The sequence below is a fragment of the Phocoena phocoena genome, chromosome 10 (assembly GCF_963924675.1).
Source record: "Phocoena phocoena chromosome 10, mPhoPho1.1, whole genome shotgun sequence".
Taxonomy (NCBI): domain Eukaryota; kingdom Metazoa; phylum Chordata; class Mammalia; order Artiodactyla; family Phocoenidae; genus Phocoena; species Phocoena phocoena.
The window spans coordinates 99,694,285-99,716,232 of record NC_089228.1 but is presented as its reverse complement, the minus strand read 5'-3'; the positions used below and the strand labels follow the sequence as shown (position 1 = coordinate 99,716,232).

The 21,948-nt window shown below is 40.5% G+C and overlaps 1 protein-coding gene across 1 annotated transcript in view; it reads right to left on the bottom strand.

The window, feature by feature from the left end:
- BLOC1S5 (biogenesis of lysosomal organelles complex 1 subunit 5) overlaps nt 1-21,948 on the bottom strand; it is a 37,782-nt gene that overhangs the window by 8,484 nt on the left and 7,350 nt on the right. Inside the window, exons 3-4 of the mRNA XM_065886017.1 lie at nt 8,017-8,146; nt 1,786-1,844 (exon numbers count right to left, since the gene is read on the bottom strand). Of these exons, the coding sequence (XP_065742089.1) occupies nt 1,786-1,844; nt 8,017-8,146 (189 nt within the window). The remainder of the gene's footprint in view (nt 1-1,785; nt 1,845-8,016; nt 8,147-21,948) is intronic.

The window sequence follows — 21,948 nt, the reverse complement described above, 5'->3', positions numbered from 1 at the left end:
TTAATACACCAAACATGAAAAAAGTTCAAAGTGACAAGAGGAACCATCTATCCCAATTATAATTTAATGTTAGGTTAGTTCTGCTTAAGAATGACAGGGATTGCCATTTTATCAGAATCATAACTGCCCTGAGAACGTCTTAGAAATAAAGACCAATATCACGTGAGTGCATATTCACGTAAAAAACACCCCTTTTTCATTTTTATTTTGAAAGCCAAGAGAACTGCATAAGTTACAGCCAGTAACAGCCAGCACAGCCAGTGTTCTATCAGAAAAAGTTTTTCTGATTCTCAAACACAGGAATGTTCCTGGTGCTTCCACAACAAATTGCCTAACGTTGAATGCTTGATTCTCTACATTCTTCTCTGGAAACAACCATCTGGACAGTCTACCTACCAGCTCTGTGAGACCACCGACTTCTCCCATCTTTTGCCTTTGCTTCCACTATATCCTTTATCCTACAGTATCTTTCTTCCCATCTTCTATCACTCGAATTCCTACTCACTGATCAAGGTTGGGCTCGGATGTCACTATCTTCCCAGTAAATTACACTTTTTGCCAAGATCGTGCAAAGTTCTTTGTAACTATCACAGCCCTTACTTTATCCTACGTTACATTCGCGTTAGTGGTTTGGGACTCCTAGACTTTTAGCTCCTACATGTATGAGCTGCCTTAAACTTAAAATCTTTCACCCTCAGTGGCACCTAGCCAAGTAGAGACTAAAAAAAAAATCTGCTGTCCAGCTGGGCATGGCGCACTGAAGCCCCCACGGCTGTCCCCACCGTGCTCTCCGGACACTGTGCAAGCACTGCACCCCGACACCAACTTCCCTGCCCACGGCTCTGCCCTGCCATGTTATCAGTGGTCTCGCAACAGCCCTGTTTCCCAACCTGGCCCGCTGGGATCCTGTTCCTCTCGGGCAGCCTTCCCACCTGGCTTAACTGTCTTTTCAGTAAGGCCTGATTCATCAGATTGTTGAGTTTTAAAATTTATATCAACATTAAGAGTTGAGCAAAGGGTGGAGAAATTTAAACTCGGGCAAGATCCGTGTTTCTTTTTTACAGTGCCAGATTGGTACCATTATTATGGATAAACCACACATTAAGGACAAATGGAGATAGTAACACTTGCTGATATAAACACACAAAAAGGCATTATTTTCAGAGTGACTCAACATTTCTTAACAAGTGTACCCCCACTAGTTTAGAACAATAAAGTTATAAAAATACTTCATGAAAACTGTAAGTTAAAACACCAAATTATTACAGGAACTTAAATTCTTGTGCTGTTTTTCCACATCTGAATTTAGTTAAGATATAATTCAAATAAGCAAAGCACTACCCAGCAAGTGATTCACACACTCTTATGACTATTCATTAAAGAACCCATCCACAGGCATGAATGCCTCCTTTTCTAGAAGAAATATACATAATATACTCAAGGCCTCAGGCCTGAAGATTTATATTTCCAACCTGGTGGCTATTTTTTGTTCCATGTAACAGTCCTATTTTTTCTCCTCTAAGAGACAAATACCACTTTCAGGGAAAAGCTGAAAAGGAGAAAAAGAGGTCTGCAATTTGAATTATAAAAATACAGATCGTGCAATTATGTGACCATACCTCCTCAACACACCTTCAATGAATTAGCCATTTTTTAATCTTTTAAAATCACTGCATAAGAGAAAACAAATTCAGAGAATTCTTTAAAATCAAAAGCAACTGCTAATAATATGATAATAAAAGCCCTGGAGTTATAGCCTCCATTACCCAAATGGTCCACTTTTACCTTGTTTCGCTCCCGTTCCCTCTGTTGGAGCCTACAGACCGAGTCTGTAGCTGCTTGCACTGAAATAAAACAGAGAGTGGGTTTTCAATCAGCAGCCCTTGTCCAAGGAGAAACTAACCTGGATTAAAACAAAAACAAAAAACAACACTTGGACTGTTTTAGATCTCAAGAAACTATGCAAAAAAAAGCTGGTATTATTTTGGTCATGGTAGGGTGGCTAAAAGGGGGGAAAAAGTATTCAGGATGTCATAATGAGAACCACTATCATTTGTGAGCTTTGAGCTGCAAGCCAAGGGCATTCAGTACTAATTCCAATGACAAGTTGTCATCAATGACCTCAGAATTCTCTAAAAAGATATAAAACACCTGATAAATGTTATCATTCCATTCTGATGGGTGTAGACTTTACAGAGTCTCTCTGATTCATTAACTTCCCCTGCCCCTTCCTCACTGGTACCCCTGCTCTCTTGCAGGCAGGACTTGATACCCAGAATGCTTCGACGACTTTCTACTATTCTTCTCACCTCTTCTAATTCATCCAGGCTGCCACTGCCAGATTCAGGTTTCTCTGGACTGCTTTCTTTTGAGTCATTTCCCTTTTGTAATGACTTAAAATTGCTAGTAATAGTTATTGTAGTTATTTGCTGAGTATTACTATGTGCCAAGAAGTGTGCTAAGTACTTTCCATGTATTACTCCTCTTCATTCCACTTTCCTACTAAGTGAGGATCACTATCCCATTTTACAGATTCTTGTCATCTGTAAAAATCTGAGGCACAAACACAGTGAAACATCACTCAAGGAGGTAATATGGCTAACAGGCGCAGGAAGCAGGACTTAAAATCAGACCCCTGACCCTAAGACTCGGCTCTTACCTTCAGGGCTCTACCTCTCCTATAATCTCAACAATGAAACTGGTTTTAATCCATCAGTTGTTCAAGCCTCTTCCTTTACCCGATCCGTTTTATTTCTGTACACAAACGTTTTCACTTACTTCGCTGGTTGGTGTGTGGGCTAAGAGTCAGCCTTCCTCAGTCAAACCTTGAGGTGAGCTTGAGTTACGCGTGTGACTGCCCTTGGGCTCGTGTGCTCGCTCCTGCATGCGGCCGTCTGTCAGGTATTTACTGAGCGTTTGCTATGTGCCAGGTGCTACCGCTGCTGCTCCTAATCTCTCAGAACCTTAGTTCCTCATTTGTAAAATGAACATAACAACCAATAAGAGGGCTTCAGAATGGACATGAGAAAAGGATGAGATAGTATGCTTAAAAATAACTGAAAGATTAACCATAAAAGCCACTCAGAGCAGTTCTTCACACACGGTAAGCAGTTAAGAAATGTTACTGTGGCTATTATTGTGTGCACTGTCCTCTCCCTACTGAAAGTGCTTTCCTTATTCCTTTCCTCTAATTAAAATGTTTACATGTTTCAAAAGCCCAGTTCAAGGTTTAGTGCCTTCATAAAGCCCTCCAGTTGAATCCTTTCCCTATAAGGATTTTCTCTTATTTGAAATTCTTTAACCAGGTATGTGTATATCCCACCACTTTATCTTGCATTTGCTTTAAAGAATTTTACCCAGTTGTTTCACAATTACGCCTTTCTACCCCACTCAACCCAGCCCCAAGTTCAAAGTTCCACACAGGGCAGGGGCTGTGACTTCTCTTTCAGAAAAATGTTAGGCCCCTCCCTGAGAGAGTATGACAAAGGGGAGGGTTCAGCTTTTAAAAAGTCATGTTTTTATCAGTAACCATTCATTTTAGTCACATCAAAGATAACACTTTAGTACTAAAAATTAAGGTTCCCAATCATTGTTTGTTCTAATAGAAAAGTTGAAAACACAACAAAATAGGAGTTGATTAGCTCTGCCTTCTTTCTGTGGTATATTAATATTACATCATCTCTCCCGAGTGGTGGTTCTATCATTTCCTGTATTTTTTTTTTTTCTTGGCTCTGAACATAACTCTTAAAAAACCCATTTTGTGGTCTTTGGGTGCTTCATCATTTTCAGATCATTCTGGGCTTCATCTAAAAGAAGAGTTACAGGACTATGATATTTATATGTTGTCATTTGTTATATACTTTAAAAATTTAATTAGAACACATCGGACAAAGGCACACTTTAGTTCCTTCTCAGGATTATCTTTGTACTTAGAATATCCATTTTTAGAAATTTCAGTCCCTGAAATTTTTCATTCTTTATCCACATGATAAAAAAGGTTTGCTTTCTGAATTTAATGAAATCTGCTCTTCTAAAATCTAAGAAAATCACGTAACTACCCTTTCTTCCCCTTTCTTCACAAGTAGAGACTCCAAGAGGAAAAGGGCCATGTATCTAACCCTATCGCTTCTACACCACATATTGGTCATTCCTGACTCAGTAGGAAGCCACTTCCCCAGCTGTCTCAGTGTCCCAGGAGGTTATACTGACTTTAAGGAGTTAGGAATTCATCAAATTATTTTCTCTAAACCAAAAGATTACTTGAGGAGATTAGCACCACACACAGTAATTGTGACATGCAACAGCTAGCAGTGTCCCTGTGTCCTCACATAAAAGAGAAACAAATTCATTGTGTCACAGTGTGTATGTGTAAACCACAAATACACACCTAAGAAAGTAGCTCTGGTTTGGTATTAGGAGCAGATGTTGGCTGAATTCTCATTCATTCATTTCAATGAACAAATAGTGTGTACAGACGGAAAAGATGTCCCAGAACCAAGCCGTAGGGCACCCCAACGTCAAAAGTCAAGGAGAGAAGTGAAAACTAACAAAGCAGACTGAGAAGGAGGAGCCTGTGCTGTAGGAGAAAATCCAGGAGAAAAGGCGGACTCTCGTCATGACCTCTTCTGCAGGACCGTCATTCTGAAGTTCAAAGAGCTTGAGCTCTGGCAGCAGAGGCACTAAGTCTGCATGGCGGTTCCTCCAACTATTAGGGAGAACCATGGATGTTAAAACACTTTCAGTTTCCTCAACTATAAATGTGTTGGGAAGAGGGTGATAAATATTTACTTTACACAGTTAAGATGGTCAATGAGGAAAATACAGGTAAAAAATCTAACTAGTCAAGTGCTATTAAAAATTAGTATTTTAAGTCATAATGAGTTCTTAAAGTTTTCTAGCTACAGAGGGAGAGTGAAGCAAAATCAGACAAACTTAGCCCCCTAAGTACCTTATAAAATAAATTAACAGTTTTTTAAAAAGGTAAAAAAAAATCCATCATTTACTGAACAACGAGGAATTATATAATTATATTTAAACTTTGAAAAGTGGTGGCCAAGGACTTCCCTGGTGGCGCAGTGGTTAAGAATCCACCTGCCAATGCAGGGGACACGAGTTCCAGCCCTGATCTGGGAAGATCCCACATGCTGCGGAGCAACTAAGCCCGTGAGCCACAACTACTGAGCCTGTGCTCTAGAGCCCGCGAGCCACAACTACTGAGTCTGCGAGCCACAACTACTGAAGCCCCGCGCACCTAGAGCCCGTGCTCCACAACAAGAAGCCACCGAAATGAGAAGCCCGTGCACCACAACGAAGAGTAGCCCCCGCTCGCCGCACCTAGAGAAAGCCCGCACGCAGCAATGATGACCCAACGCAGCCAAAAATAAATAAATAAATAAATAGATTTATTTTAAAAAAGTGGTGGCCAAGAATAGGAACACAGAGTCTATAAAGAACTGAGTCTCCTGACCTCACCATAACCACTCCAACCCCAAAAAAATGAGAAAAAGAAAATGGACTGGGACTTCCCTGGTGGTCTAGAGGTAAAGAATCCACCTTCCAGGGCTTCCCTGGTGGTGCAGTGGTTGAGAGTCCGCCTGCCGATGCAGGGGACGCGGGTTTGTGCCCCGGTCCGGGAAGATCCCACATGCTGTGGAGCGGCTGGGCCCATGAGCCATGGCCGCTGAGCCTACGCGTCCGGAGCCTGTGCTTCGCAACGGGAGAGGCCACAACAGTGAGAGGCCCGCGTACCGCAAAAAAAAAAAAAAAAAAAAGATGTTGGGAATGATATTCACCAAAGTTAAAAAGCAATGGTTATCTTGAGGCAATTAAAGTGATTTCTTGCTTCTTTTTCTTTCTTATTTTCTTCTTTATTTCTACTTTCTTATTACTTAGGCATGTATCCTTTTGTTTAAATAATAAAAAATAAAGTCACTGCTCTTAAAATTTAGTTAATTTGAATGAGGAATAACCTAAAGGCTTTCTGTCCTTCTTAGCCTCTAAAATCAAAGGCTGGGTCCTCAACGCTAAGCAAGATCTTGAGACAACAAACGTGGTGAAGTTTACGCGTCTATGAAATAAATAATAAGTAGAACATAGACACTAGGATGAGAAAAACGTACTTTACGGGTTACTCTTATGTACCCTCCTAGAGCTCTCACTTACTTTTTGTGTTTTTTAAGGAACCACAGGTGAGTTTTGGTTCTGAAGCCTCTGCTCATCCAATGCTAAGACACTCAGCTAGGATTCTGTAACCGTCTCCATCCAAACAAGCCGAGACGTCTCCCCCTTAATGCTCCACAGTTGCTCAGTTTTGTGCACAACGATGGACCAATAGCTTAAGATCCACACCACCGAGTTCTAAGATTCTCAGCCAACCACACGCCCAGCTCAGCCCTCAAACATGCAGAGAAGAGATAAATGAGACAGATCTACTAACAGGCACAAAACAAAACTCAACTGTCACTAACCTTGTAAAGTATTAGTTAGATCAGAGTATACTGCCTAGATAAACTCACTTTTATAAGCAAGCCAGCGCCATGGCTCAAAATGTAAAGTTTTTAAACATGAAATCCTGCAGGAACAACAGCTGGGCCCAGGCCAATTTTTAAAACTACACTGGCTCTAAAAGCAGATAATCATCTCCATTATCCCCGTTAGGCTCATGATAACAGCTACAAGGAAATACTTAGGCTGGAGCCTACTGAGGAAGCCATTCCTGCTTCTAGCAACAAAATTAACTCCAAAGCCACCGCATGTCTCTAATGCTAACAATGAGGTAGTCCTCAGAGGTTAAAACTTTCATTATTACTTCACATTCTGTGTGCTTTAATTCTTTCTTTTAGCAGAATACATTTACAGTCTGGATTCCCTGTTACCTGTAAAACTTTTCTATTTCATTGTGAAGACTATACTTTTGGCATGAGGCCTCACGTCAGAAATAGCTTTGGCCCAAGAACAAAACAACCATTCAGTTTTCTTTTTCTTACTAAGTTTTATCCAATATTTTTTTATATACTCAAAGTGTGTACAAGGAAAGTTATAAGTACATCTCAAAAGTAAACATAAGCATTTCTATCAATAATAATTTGAGTTTTACTTTTACTGTAATGACTAGAAAGCTTGTCAAGGTTAAGGAAGTGATGGTTGAACGAACAAGGGTGTGTTTGCAGTTACCATGCAAAGCCTGAAGTCAATTCTAGACTCTTTGCTCTTCTACTCAAAGAAACCAAATGTGATTGTGGGAGTTCTGTCCTCTCCAAGCTCCTGAGCATCAGAGGACCCAGGCTAACCTGGACTTGCACACATACTCTTACGTAACTCAGTCATTAACCAAGCCCCCCTGCTACCTTCCCTCACGGGACATTACATTACCCTCCAGTTTTGCTATTTTCTCCCCAGAAAGATACTGTTTCATGTTGCCCTCCATCGTTATCTACCAGCATCATTTGTCCTTGGACAAACTGAACAGTGTCAATATGGATCTGAGAAGCGCTGAGTTTCTGATACACCTCTAATTTTAAACTCAGTTACTAATAAAACTCCTTTTATTTTATAGTTTAATATGTTTAATAAATATCCTTTTAAGCAAACCTCTCTCCACGTTAAAATATTTTGCTTAATGAAAAAAGTGATAAAACATAAACGTTTTTGACAGGTTTTTTTTTTTTTTAAGTTAAAAACTCTAGTATCCTGTTTGAAAAAGAAGCTTCATTTCATATCCTAATTACTGGTCATCAAACTTATGAATAAGTTTTTTTTTTTTTTAAGGGAAAAAATGTTTCGATTGTCTTACATCCTAGAAGGATTATCTTGTGCACCCATCTTGCTTTGGAGATTAATGCTCTTAGCATCAAGGGCAACACACACTAACTGCTAGATAAGCACTTTATCTGTGACTTCCCTCTCCTGGCTCCCGCTTAAGAATTCTCTCTCCATCTCTCAGCAAATACTCATGGACATCCATTTTGGTAGAGCATGCATCTGAAATAAAGCAATATAAAAAAATCTCTGGCTTACATCTCTGGAGAACTTGGTTTAAGTTGTCTTGCATTGTTTCCCTACACGTGGGAAGAGTATGTTCATTTGTTTCATGGATCATATTCTTCAAATTTTCAAGAACTCGCATTTCTCGAAGACCACGTTTTTCCTATTAAAAGAAAGTAAACAGCTAGTACATATTGTGTCTTAAATCTTAGTAATTACTTTCTGGGATTTCCACCCAGGTTTTGGTTATGTTATTACCTACTACTGAAATTTACCCAGCCTTCTTCTAATTATTTGGCAATAAATGAGGTCACAACCTGGAGGCATCTTTTTAAATTATGAAATGCTTCAAAAGTTGCAATGTAATATTTTTATACCTATGTTTAAAAATGGGCACGAGGGGGGCTTCCCTGGTGGCGCAGTGGTTGAGAGTCCGCCTGCCGATGCAGGGGACATGGGTTCGTGCCCCGGTCCAGGAGGATCCCACATGCCATGGAGCGGCTGGGCCCGTAAGCCATGGCCGCTGAGCCTGCGCGTCCGGAGCCTGTGCTCTGCAACGGGAGAGGCCACAACAGGCCCGCATACCGCAAAAAAAAAAAAAAAATTGGGCATGAGAAATACTAAAAGAACAAGAAGAGACCTAGACTCCATGTATTTCAACTGTGGCAAAGAAAGAAATGATCTGGTTTTAAATTTGATTTTGTTGTTCTTACCATCATAAAGCTTCTATTATTATGCTCTGTATTTTTCATCTGATTCCAGATTTCTCAACTAAAAACGTGTTGTAAAAGTAATAGTATGTGGGAACTTCCCTGTACAGAAAAGAGTTAACACTGAATGCCTGAGACCTCCTCCTTACAAAGGCCTGCCTGCAAGGTTGGCCTTCGGCTGGGGGCTGGGAACTTGACCAGAAAACAGCTCCCATGGAGGTGTAAGACACCTCTTTCCTTCTGGGAGTCTGGAATTTTGATACGCGCTAGGCAGTGTGTGCCTACTTGTCCAGTCCCCAATAAGAACCATGGACCCCCAGGTTCAGACGAGCTTCCCTGGGAGACACTATTTCATGCGTGTTGTCACAACTCACTGCTGGGGGCATCCCTGGAAGTTTCTGCCTGGCCTCCTATAGAGTCTCCCCATGTACCTGTTCCCTTTGCTGATTTTGCTCTGCATCCTTTTGCCATAACAGAGTTCAGCCACCAGTACAACCACTTGCTGAGTCCTGTGAGTGACCAATGAACCTAGGGGTGGTCTTGGGGACCCCCAGCCCATCCCCCCTTCAGAAAGCTGAGCTTGAACCACCCTTCCACTTGGGTGGGCTAGACTTAGTGACCTGCTTCCAAAGAATAGAGCAGGGAATGAGAAAAATATTAACTTTACAGTGGAGTCAATGAAGGTGACCTCATCAGTGATGTCATGGTGACAGCACGCACCTCCCAATGTAATGTGACAAGAAAGGCACTTTAACCTCTCTGGTACTCTTTCCCAAAGCCCAGAAACCCAGTATAATCTTAGGAAGAACAGCAGACAAACCCAGATTGGGGGACATTCTACAGGATACTGCCCAGGACTCAAGACTGTCAAGATCAAGAAAAACAAGGAAAGACTGAGAAACTGTCACAGACCAAAGAGGACTAGACAGACATGACAATTAAATGCAGTGTGGTGCCCTGGATTACATCCCGGAACAGGAAGAGGACGGCAATGGAAAAACCGGTGAAATCCAAATAAAGTCTGGTGCTTCATTAGCAGTAATGTATCAATGTCAGTTTCTTAGTTTTTACCAATGTAGTATGGTAATTAATGTAAAACATTAACAACGGGAGGGGACTTCCCTGGTGGCGCAGTGGTTAAGAATCCACCTGCCAATGCAGGGGACATGTTCGAGCCCTGGTCCAGGAAGATCCCACATGCCGTGGAGCAACTAAGCCCATGCGCCACAAGCCTGCGCTCTAGAGACCGCGAGCCACAACTACTGAAACCCGTGCACCTAGAGCCCGTACTCAACAGCAAGAGAAGCCACTACAATGAAAAGTCCTCACATCACAATGAAGAGTAGCCCCCGCTCACTGCAACTAGAGAAAGCCCACACGCAGCAACGAAGACCCAACGCAACCTAAACAAACAAACAAACAAACAAACAAAACAAAACAAAACAAGGGGGGGTGAGACGTATAGGAGACCTCTGTACTACCTTAGTAACTTTACTGTAAACCTTAAAATAATACAAGACGAAAAGTTTACTTTAAAAAGGGTGGTAAACTTGATTGTAAGAAAATAATGTTAGTTACTGGGGGTTTTGTTTTGAACCATTCTTATGGAGCAGCTGTGGTCAGATTTTTACTCGAATTTTTCCATAATAAAAAATTTTTAACTTATACAAAAGTTGAGAGAGAATGAAAGAATGAATCCTCATGTACTCATCACCAAGCTTCAACTTGTGGCTGACTTTGTTCCCCCTGTAACACTCCGTACAGCCCCCTACCCACAATCCTAGATTCTTTTAAAGCAATATTTCAACATCTACCTTTAAAAAACAAGGATTCCTCTTTAAAAATAAAAAATAAAAAAAATAATGAAACCACAGCACCCTTCCCCTCTCCCATTTCCTCCTCCCCTTGCCCCAACCCGCCCACTCACTCTCTTTCTCAACAATAATTCTTCAATACTAAATATCAACAAAGTACTCACATTACCTCAAATATCCCAAAGTTTCCTTCTATACCCCAGTTCGTTTAGACCAAAACCTAAATAATATTCATACACTGCAACTGGTTAATATGCTTCCTAAATCCTTTATTAATCTATAGATTTCCCTTCCATTTTTTGTCCACCTTGCAACTTACTGAAAAAAAGCGAGTCATCTGTTCTGCACAGTTTCCCACAATCTGTTTTTTAACTGAATGAATCCTAATGGTGTGATTTAAGATATCCTTTTGTCTCTTCTCTCTCCTGTAAATTAGTAGTTAGAACTAGAGGGCTGATCAGATTCACGGTTTGTTTTGTTAAATTGTTTGCAAGCATATTTCAGAGGCAGAGATTGGTTCAAGATGGCAGAGCAGAAGGACGTGTGCTCGCTCCCTCCTGTGAGAGCACCGGAATCACAACTAACAGCTGAACAGTCATCAACAGGAAGACACCGGAACTCACCAAAAAAGATACCCCACATGCAAAGACAAAGGAGAAGCCGCAATGAGATGGTAGGAGGGGCGCAATCACAATAAAATCAAATCCCATGACCACTCGGTGGGTGACTCACAAACTGGAGAACACTTATACCACAGAAGTCCACCCAAAGGAGTGAAGGTTCTGAGCCCCACGTCAGGCTTCCCAACCTGGGAGTCCGGCAACAGAAGGAGAAATTCCCAGAGAATCAGACTTTGAAGGCTAGTGGGATTTGATTGCAGTAGTTCGACAGGACTGGGGGAAACAGAGACTCCACTCTTGGAGGGCACACACAGCAGTGTGCGCATCAGGATCCAGAAGTAGTGACCCCATAGGAAACTGAACCAAACCTACCTGCTAGTGTTGGAAGGTCTCCTGCAGAGGAGGGGGTGGCTGTGGCTCACTGTGGGGACAAGCAAACCGGCGGCAGAAGTTCTCGGAAGTACTCCCCTTGGCGTGACCCCTCCCAGAATCTGCCATTAGCACCACCAAAGACCCTGGGTAGGCTCCAGTGCTGGGTCGCCTCAGGCCAAACGACCAACAGAGAGGGAACCCAGCCCCACCCATCAGCAGACAAGCGGATTAAAGTTTTACTGAGCTCTGCCCACCAGAGCAATGCCCAGCTCTACCCACCACCAGTCCCTCCCATGAGGAAGCTCGCACAAACCTCTTAGATAGCCTCATCCACCAGAGGGCAGACAGCAGAAGCAAGGAGAACTATAATTCTGCACCTTGTGGAACAAAAACCACATTCACAGAAAGATAGACCAAATGAAAAGACAGAGGACTTTGTACCACATGAAGGAACAAGATAAACCCCAGAAAAACAACTAAATGAAGTGGAGATAGGCAACCTTCCAGAAAAAGAATTCAGAATAATGACAGTGAAGATGATCCAGGACCCTGGAAAAAGAATGGAGGCAAAGATAGAGAAGACGCAAGAAATGTTTAACAAAGACCTAGAAAAATTAAACAAACAACTAGAAGAATTAAAAAACAAACAAACAGAGATGAACAATACAGTAACTGAAATGAAAAACACACTAGATGGAATCAATAGCAGAATAACTGAGGCAGAAGAACGGATAAGTGACCTGGAAGACAGAATGCTGGAATTCACTGCTGCGGAACAAAATAAAGAGAATGAAAAGAAATGAAGACAGCCTAAGAGACCTCTGGGACAATATTAAATGCACCAACATTGGCATTATATGGGCCCCAGAAGGAGAGGAGAGAGCGAAAGGACCCGAGAAAATATATGAAGAGGTAACAGTCGAAACCTTCCCTAACACGAGAAAGGAAATAGCCACCCAAGTCCAGGAAACTCAGAGTCCCAGGCAATATAAACCCAAGGGGAAACACGCCAAGACACACAGTAATCAAACAGACAAAAATTAAAGACAAAGAAAAATTATTAAAAGCAACAAGGGAAAAACAACAAATAACATACAAGGGAACTCCCATATTGTTAACAGCTGACTTCTCAGCAGAAACTCTACAAGCCAGAAGGGAGTGGCACAATATATTTAAAGTGATGAAAGGGAAGAACCTACAACCAAGATTACTCTACCTGTCAAGGGTCTAATTCAGATTCAACGGAGAAATCAGAAGTTCTACAGACAAGCAAAAGCTAAGAGAATTCAGCACCACGTAACCAGCTCTACAACAACTGCTAAAGGAACTTCTCTAAGTGGGAGACACAAGAGAAGAAAATGACCCACAAAAAACAAACCCAAAACAAATAAGAAAATAGTAATAGGAACATACATATCGATAATGACCTTAAATATGAATGGATTAAGTGCTCCAACCAAAAGACACAGGCTTGCTGAATGGATAGAAAAACAAGACCCACATATATGATGTCTACAATAGACCCACTTCAGACCTAGGGACACATACAGACTGAAAGTGAGGGGATGGAAAAGATATTCCATGCAAATGGAAATCAAAAGAAAGCTGGAGTAGCAATACTCGTATCAGATAAAATAGACTTTAAAATAAAGAACGTTACAAGAGACAAGGAAGGACACTATATAATGATCAAGCGATCAATCCAAGAAGAAGATAGGACAATTATAAATATATATGCACCCAACATAGGAGCACCTCAATACATCAGGTAAATGCTAACAGCTATAAAAGAGGAAATAAACAGTAACACAATAATAGAGGGACTTTAACACCTCACTTACACCAATGGACAGGTCATCCAGACAGAAAATTAATAAGGAAACCAAGCTTTAAATGACACACTAGACCAGATAAGAGTTAATTGATATTTATAGGACATTCAATCCAAAAACAACACATTGCACTTTCTTCTCAAATACACACAGAACATTCCCCAGGATAGATCACATCTTGGGTCACAAATCAAGCCTCAGTAAATTTAGGAGAACTGATATCATATCAAGCATCTTTTCTGACCACAATGCTATGAGATCAGAAATGAATTACAGGGAAAAAAACGTAAAAAACACAAACACATGGAGGGTAAGCAATACATTACTAAATAACCAAGAGATCACGGAAGAAATCACAGAGGAAATCAAAAAATACCCAGAGACAAATGACAGTGAAAACACAACGATCCAAAACCTATGGGATGCAGCAAAAGCAGTTCTAAGAGGGAAGTTTATAGCTATACAAGCCTACCTCAAGAAACAAGAAAAATCTCAAGTAAACAATCTAACCTTACACCTAAAGGAACTAGAGAAAGAAGAATAAACAAAACCCAAAGTTAGCAGAAGGAAAGAAATCATAAAGATCAGAGCAGAAATAAATGAAAGAGAAACAAAGAAAACAATAGCAAAGATCAAGAAAACTAAAAGCTGGTTCTTTGAGAAGATAAACAAAATTGATAAGCCATTAGCCAGACTCCTCAAGAAAAAGAGGGAGAGGGCTCAAATCAGTAAAATTAGAAATGAAAAAAGAAAAGTTACAACAGACACCGCAGAAATACAAAGCATCATAAGAGACTACTACAAGCAACTCTATGCCAATAAAATGGACAACCTGGAAAAAATGGACAAATTCTTAGAAAGGTATAACCTTCCAAGACTGAACCAGGAAGAAATAGAAAATATGAAGAGACCAATCACAAGTAATGAAATTGAAACTGTGATTAAAAATCTTCCAACAAACAAAAGTCCAGGACCAGGTGGCTTCACAGGTGAATTCTATCAAACATTTAGAGAAGAGCTAATAACACCCATCCTTCTCAAACTCTTCCAAAAAATTGCAGAGGAAGGAACACTCCCAAACTCGTTCTATGAGGCCACCATCACCCTGATACCCAAACCAGACATTACAAAAAAAAAGAAAATTGAAGACCAATGTCACTGATGACTATAGAATCAAAAATCCTTAACAAAATACTAGCAAACAGAATCCAACAACACATTAAAAGGATCATACACCACGATCAAGAGGGATTTATCCCAGGGATGCAAGGATTCTTCAACATATGTAAATCAATTTGATACACCATATTAACAAACTGAAGAATAAAAACCATATGATCATCTCAATAGATGCAGAAAAAGCTTTGGACAAAATTCAACACCCATTTATGATAAAAACTCTCCAGAAAGTGGGCACAGAGGGAACCTACATCAACATAATAAAGGCCATATACGACAAAACCACAGCAAATGGAGAAAAACTAAAAGCATTTCCTCTAAGATCATGAACAAGACAAGATGTCCACTCTCACCATTACTATCCAACATAGTTTTGGAAGTCCTACCCACGGCAATCAGAGAAGAAAAAGAAATAAAAGGAATACAAATTGGAAAAGAAGAAAAGTAAAACTGTCACTGTTTGCAGATGACATGATACTATACACAGAGAATCCTAAAGATGCTACCAGAAAAATACTAGAGCTAATCAATGAATTTGGTAAAGCTGCAGGATACAAAATTAATGCACAGAAATCTCTTGCATTCCTATACACTAATGATGAAAAATCTGAAAGCGAAATTAAGGAAACACTCCCATTTACCACTGCAACAAAAAGAATAAAATACCTAGGAATAAACCTACCTAAGGAGACAAAAGACCTGTATGCAGAAAACTATAAAACACTGATGAAAGAAATTAAAGATGATACCAACAGATGGAGAGATATACCATGTTCTTGGATTGGAAGAATCAATATTGTGAAAATGACTATACTACCCAAAGCAATCTACAGATTCAATGCAACCCCTATCAAATTACTAATGGCACTTTTTACAGAACTAGAACAAAAAAATCTTAAAATTTGTATGGAGACACAAGACTCCAAATAGCCAAAGGAGTCTTGAGGGAAAAAAACAGAGCTGGAGGAATCAGACTACCTGACTTCAGACTATACTACAAAGCTACAGTAATAAAGACAGTATGGTACTGGCACAAAAACAGAAACATAGATCAATGGAACAAGATACAAAGCGCAGAGATAAACCCATGCACCTATGGTCAACTAATCTATGACAAAGGAGGCAAGGATATACACTGGAGAAAAGACAGTCTCTTCAATAAGTGGTGCTGGGAAAACTGGACAGCTACAGGTAAAAGAATGAAATTGAAACACTCCCTAACACCATACACAAAAATAAACTCAAAATGGATTAGGGACCTAAATGTAAGACTGGACACTATAAAACTCTTAGAGGAAAACATATGAAGAACACTCTTTGACATAAATCACAGCAAGATCTTTTTTGACCCACTTCCTAGAATAATGGAAATAAAAACAAAAATAAACAAATGGGACCTATTGAAACTTCAAAGCTTTTGCACAGCAAAGGAAACTAAAAACAAGACGAAAAGACAACCCTCAGAATGGGAGAAAATATTTGCAAACGAATCAACAGACAAAGGATTACTCTCCAAAATATAAAACCGGCTCATGCAGCTGTATACTAAAAAAACAAACAACCCAATGCAAAAATGGGCAGAAGACCTAAACAGACATTTCTCCAAAAAAGACATACAGATGGCCCAGAAGCACATGAAAAGCTGCTCAACATCACTAGTTATTAGAGAAATGCAAATCAAAATTACAATGAGGTATCACCTCACACCAGTTAGAATGGGCATCATCAGAAAATCTACAAACAGCAAATGCTGGAGAGGGTGTGGAGAAAAGGGAACCCTCTTGCACTGTTCGTGGGAACATAAATTGATACAGCCACTATGGAGTATGGAGGTTCCTTAAAAAACTAAAAATAGAACTACCATACGACCCAGCAATCCCACTACTGGGCATATACCCTGAGAAAACCATAATTCAAAAAGACACATGCACCCCAATGTTCACTGCAGCACTATTTACAATAGCCAGGTCATGGACGCAACCTAAATGCCCAGTGACAGACGAATGGATAAAGAAGATGTGGTACATATATACAGTGGAATATTACTCAGCCATAAAAAGGAATGAAACTGAGTCATTTGTAGAGACCTGGATGGACCTATAGTCTGTCATACAGAGTGAAGTCAGAAAGAGAAAAAACAAATATCATTTATTAACGCTTATATGTGGAATCTAGAAAAATGGTACAGATGGACCAGTTTGCAAGGGAGAAACTGAGACACAGATGTAGAGAACAAACGTATGGACATCAAGGGGGGAAAGTGGGGAGGGGGTGTGTATGTGGTGGTGTGATGAATTGGGAGATTGGGATTGACGTATGTACACTAATATGTATAAAATAGATAGCTAGTAAGAACCTGCTGTATAAGAAAAGTAAAATAAAATTAAAAAAAAAAAGGAATATTTCAGAGGTGGGCTGTGCACTTTCAACAGGATGTTGGTAACATTCCGTATTCATTTATCAGCAGGAATACTTCCGTAAAGAGAAACTTCCCCTCGACAACTATTTGGTTACTCTGAGATATGCTCATATGAAAGGCAGAATAAAACATTTGATTATTTCTCTTTATTCACCGGTTTCAAAAATAATGGTTTGGTTTCCTAAACTTGCTAAAGGTTTCTTTTTTGTATGTTTCCACGCATTCCTATGACTCATAGGAATATCTGAAGTTTTTAACCCATTGCAGTATTTGTCCTCCCTGATGCTGAAATCATCCTATTTCCAGGGAGAGCCTATTTACCTTGGCTCTGGAATGCTTCAGTCCAAACCCCAGTGCTCCTTAGTAGCTTCTTTGCTTTCTAGTTCGACCTGATGCTCCAGGCTCTTCTTGTCCATTTCCTGACCCAGACTTGGAATCAGCAGGTCTCTAAACACCACTGGTATTAGGAGACTGAGCACTAAGGGTCAGTCATCATTTCTAGCCCTTTGAGTGGACAAGGCTAGGAAATAGGTATTTTTGTGAAAAGAAAATAAACATCTTAAATTCACATTCATAATCAAACTTAAATTCAGGGGACTTCCTTGGTGGCTCAGTGGTTAAGAATCCGCCTGCCAATGCAGGGGACACGGGTTCGAGCCCTGGTCTGGGAAGATCCCACATGCCGCGGAGAACTAAGCCCGTGCACCACAACTACTGAGCCTGCGCTCTAGAGCCCACGAGCCACAACTACTGAGACTGCGCACCTAGAGCCCGCGCACCGCAACGAACAGAAGCCCCTTCTCACCACAACAAGAGAAAGCCCGCGCACCACAACAAAGACCCAACACAGCCAAAAATAAATAAATAAATGTATTTTTAAAAAACCCTTAAATTCGGGACTACAGGATTTTTAATTACCCTCCTGTCTTTATGTTTCTTTTTCAATTCTCAAAATACCAACAGAGTTACTCATTTGCTTTATCACCAAGTCAATGAAATAACAATACCAGTGCCAGAATTAACAAAATTACTGAAAATAATTTCAGGTTGTTTTTTTTTTTTTAACTTTCTGTTCTGAAGGGTATTCCACTAGAAATGTACACAGTCAAATTACTGCGTTTTAAAGTTACCTGGAAGAATTTCTCTGCGTGGCAATGCCACCTTCTAGGAAAATAGGTTTGCTTTTTTACATGTTACTTGATTTTTAGGGATTGCTCCTTAAAATTTAATTCTCTTTTAAATTATGTAAAATATTTACACGGCTCCCAAACTACATCTAAAAATATATACATTCAAAAAAGTCTAGCTTCTATCACTATCTTTTGTATCCTATTCCCTCTATCACTCTCTTTAGATAATTATTTTTATCCTGCCATTGTCTTAACTATAAGGATATACATCCACATGTATACATAGATATATGTATGTATACACAGATGCGTATATAAACATATATGTGTGTGTATATACACATTATGTATAAATATATTTCCACTCCTTCTTAAACAGAAACATGATATACAGACTTTTCTTATTTCACTTTGAGTCACGCTGATTAACACACACACACCCACAATGTATATAATCTTTCTCTATGTGGTCACGCGGTCTATTTGTTCTCTCTTTTGGGTATCTATTTCAGTATTTTAAAAAGTTGGCGTTTTTGTTCTCATGGTTATGTTTACACTAATACTTCTTACAATACCCCGGTCTCCACTCTGGCTACTGTCTGTTGGTTCCCTACTCTAAGCAATATTAGTATTAGGTGGTCACCTCTTCTGTCTCTAGCCTTTCCCTCTCCCTCAGAATCTAATCTGCAACAGCATCCTTTCCCTCCCAGTTAATACTGATAAGGCAACAACTGAGGACAGTCTCCTTTTCATATGCCCTTCCCTCTCCTTCCGTTTTCTGATAGGCTGTATCTACACGGGCAGAAGACAGAGCCACCGCTGAGCTTGCGTGTCCGGAGCCTGTGCTCCGCAACGGGAGAGGCCACAACAGTGAGAGGCCCGCGTACCGCAAAAAAAAAAAAAAAAAAAAAAGGAAGACTATAAACCAACGTCTGTTTATTTGTTATATGAATATTATTTCTGGGGTGAAAATTCTCAGAGCAAAGTACAGCACCAATGAAGCTTGGTTTCTGATGTATAACACCCCATAAAATTACATATACAGTTAAGTTTTCTCAAGTTGAAATTAATAACAAGCGCTCAGGTAATGTGCTTCAAGACAGTGCCTGGCACTAAATGCTTCAAAATGTTAGCAACTGTTCATAATGTTAGTACAGTCACTGTAATATTTACGTTAAAGATGTAACGACAGTATTAGAGAGGAAATGAGGGGCCGATGTAATATTTAAAATTTTCTTTCCATCATAAAATGGTCAGTTCCACAATTTTTTTTTCTCACAAGTTTTAAAACCGTTATCATACATACGTGAATCTATTACATGCACATGGGATCGACTTCTTCCTGATATTTAATATTTAATACTCTGACAGCTACTCTTACAACCTAACAAAAATGAGATCAGATGTCAAATGAAATTCTTGCCTGTCCTGCCTTTTAAGAGACTTTATCTTTTTTTTTTTCTTCCGGTATGCGGGCCTCTCACTGTTGTGGCCTCTCCCGTTGCGGAGCATAGGCTCCGGACGCGCAGGCTCAGCGGCCACGGCTAACGGGCCCAGCCGCTCCGCGGCATGTGGGATCCTCCCGGACCGGAGCACGAACCCGTGTCCCCTGCATCGGCAGGTGGACTCTCAACCACTGCGCCACCAGGGAAGCCCGGGACTTTATCTTTTTATCAGTACAACTCACATTCAGACGCAGCAGTAAGAACCCTCACACCTCCTATAACTACTGTACTTATTTTAACAAATTTTTTTGCCTCAATTTTAATCAACATTTCCTCCATTTTTTCCCTATTTCTCTAACACCTATTTTTCTTTCTCAGTTCAAGTATCAGCCCCGCTTCTGAAGATTTCCCTCCCAGCTCAGCTGGGAGTTATCTCCTCTTCTGAGATTTCAATCACTTTGTGCTTATTTTATCATAAGAATTTCACCATTACAATTTGTTCTCCGCAGACTGTAAATTCCTGAAGGTAGAGACTGTTTCGTATCTATTTTTGCGTATCCGGTGTGACAGACAGCTCTGGATCCATCCCCCTCCTCTCCTCCTCTCAACACCCAAATACCACGTGGCGGTAAACCTGCGCGTAACAGACACAGCTAGCCGTCGCCCCCCTGCCATCCATTCTGCTGCATGAAGTGCACGCGCCATGGCTGGGCTCCCACAGCTACCCTGTGACCGTGAGCCTGGGGTGAGGGCACCACGGTAGTGAGGAAGGAGGAAAAGCTGGAGGAAGAGCTGACGTCCTAGGGCTGCCACACCTGCCCCAGGCTCTGGCTGCCGTGAGAGGAAAGTAGGCACTTAGGAAAGCCACTCTCCTCAGGTGTCTGTCACTAGTGACCAAACACCTTCCTTATGATACACCAAGGTATTCAGGAACCAGTCAATAAAGCAGTCAGAGACTGAAGTCTGCTGAAGATGAGTTCGTGCAGGACTGCACAGCCCCTAAGCATTTCATAAACGCTGACCTGCGCGGCCTCCCCTCTGTCCCACACGAGAGGGGCCCCAGCGTCTCTGCAGCTGCAAAGATAACTGCAGAAGATCATGCCTTTACTCGCTGACACAACCAGACAAGCTCACTGGAGGGGCCCTGCCGGGATCTCTGTTCATAGTATTTACTGGAATCGGGGGGAATAAAAGAGCTGTGTGCGGTTGGGAGCAGGACAATCAACTGTCCTGAAATACTAACAATCACAAAAAGAGAGCTTAAAATATTATAATAGAAGGTCGATAATTTAAGTAATGCTGCCACCGTGTGGCACTTACTCCCTTCTTTTAGAAAGAAAATTTTATAAAGAAAAGGATTATCGTTGCCGTGTGCGTTAACTTTTAAAAATATATAAACTATAAACGAGTTTCCTTTTAAATGCTAGCCAGTTTTTCTTCAAGTGAACCACATTTAAGTGACCTAGAGAAGACAAAACTTAAGGACCTACTGTGTGGCACATGGAACCATATACAATATCATGTAATAACCTGTAATGGAAAAGAATCTAAAAAAGAATATACATATATATGTATGAGTATGCGTGTATATATATATATATATATATGTATAACTGAATCATTCTGCTGTACACCTGAAACATTGTAAATCAACTGTACTTCAATTTTTAAAAAAAAAGATGAAACTTGTAGGAAGCCCTGACAGCTCTGCCTCCCCGTTCCTCCGGTCCAGCCGTGTGATGCTGGGGAAAGACCACTTTTATTAAATAGAGGATGTTTTTATTTGGGCCAAGATAGAAAAGAACGGTAAGTAATGCACATATCTATTCAAATCTAAATCTCTAAAATGCTCTCAGCTTTTCTCTCATAATTTGAGGGGAAAGGTTAGTATGTAACAGACAGAAAAGGTAGCCGAGCCTGACATACAGGAAAGCTTCCAGGAGACACTAAAAAAGACGGACTGGGGAGGTGACTGCATGAAAGGACAGCATCAAGTACTTTTCAAGAAGAGGAGTCATGTGACCAATTAGCTGGCGAGAGCGCAAATGCAGCTGATGAAATATTTTTGAGCCCTTCAGAGACCATTCTTCAGTGACTACATGAGCCTGCCCTGCTGCATAAAGGCTGGGCCCGTCTGTCTTACTCAGGGATACAGCACTGGTTCCTGACATGGGGTCTCACACAAAATAAGTGCTGAAGACATTTTGTTTCACTTTCTATAATAAGCTTACATCTGTCATTCCCAGTGTGAAAATTTTATTCTTTAGTAAACATTTTCCTGAGATGTCTATGCCATTTGCTTAGCAAATCGCTGTTTTCCCTAAAGATATTAAAAACTGAACCAAAACTCAAAGTATTGCAAATTCTGAATACAATTTTAATTTGATTTTACTTGCTCCCATCTTTCTCTTAATAATAAGTTACCAACACCTGCCTAACATCGA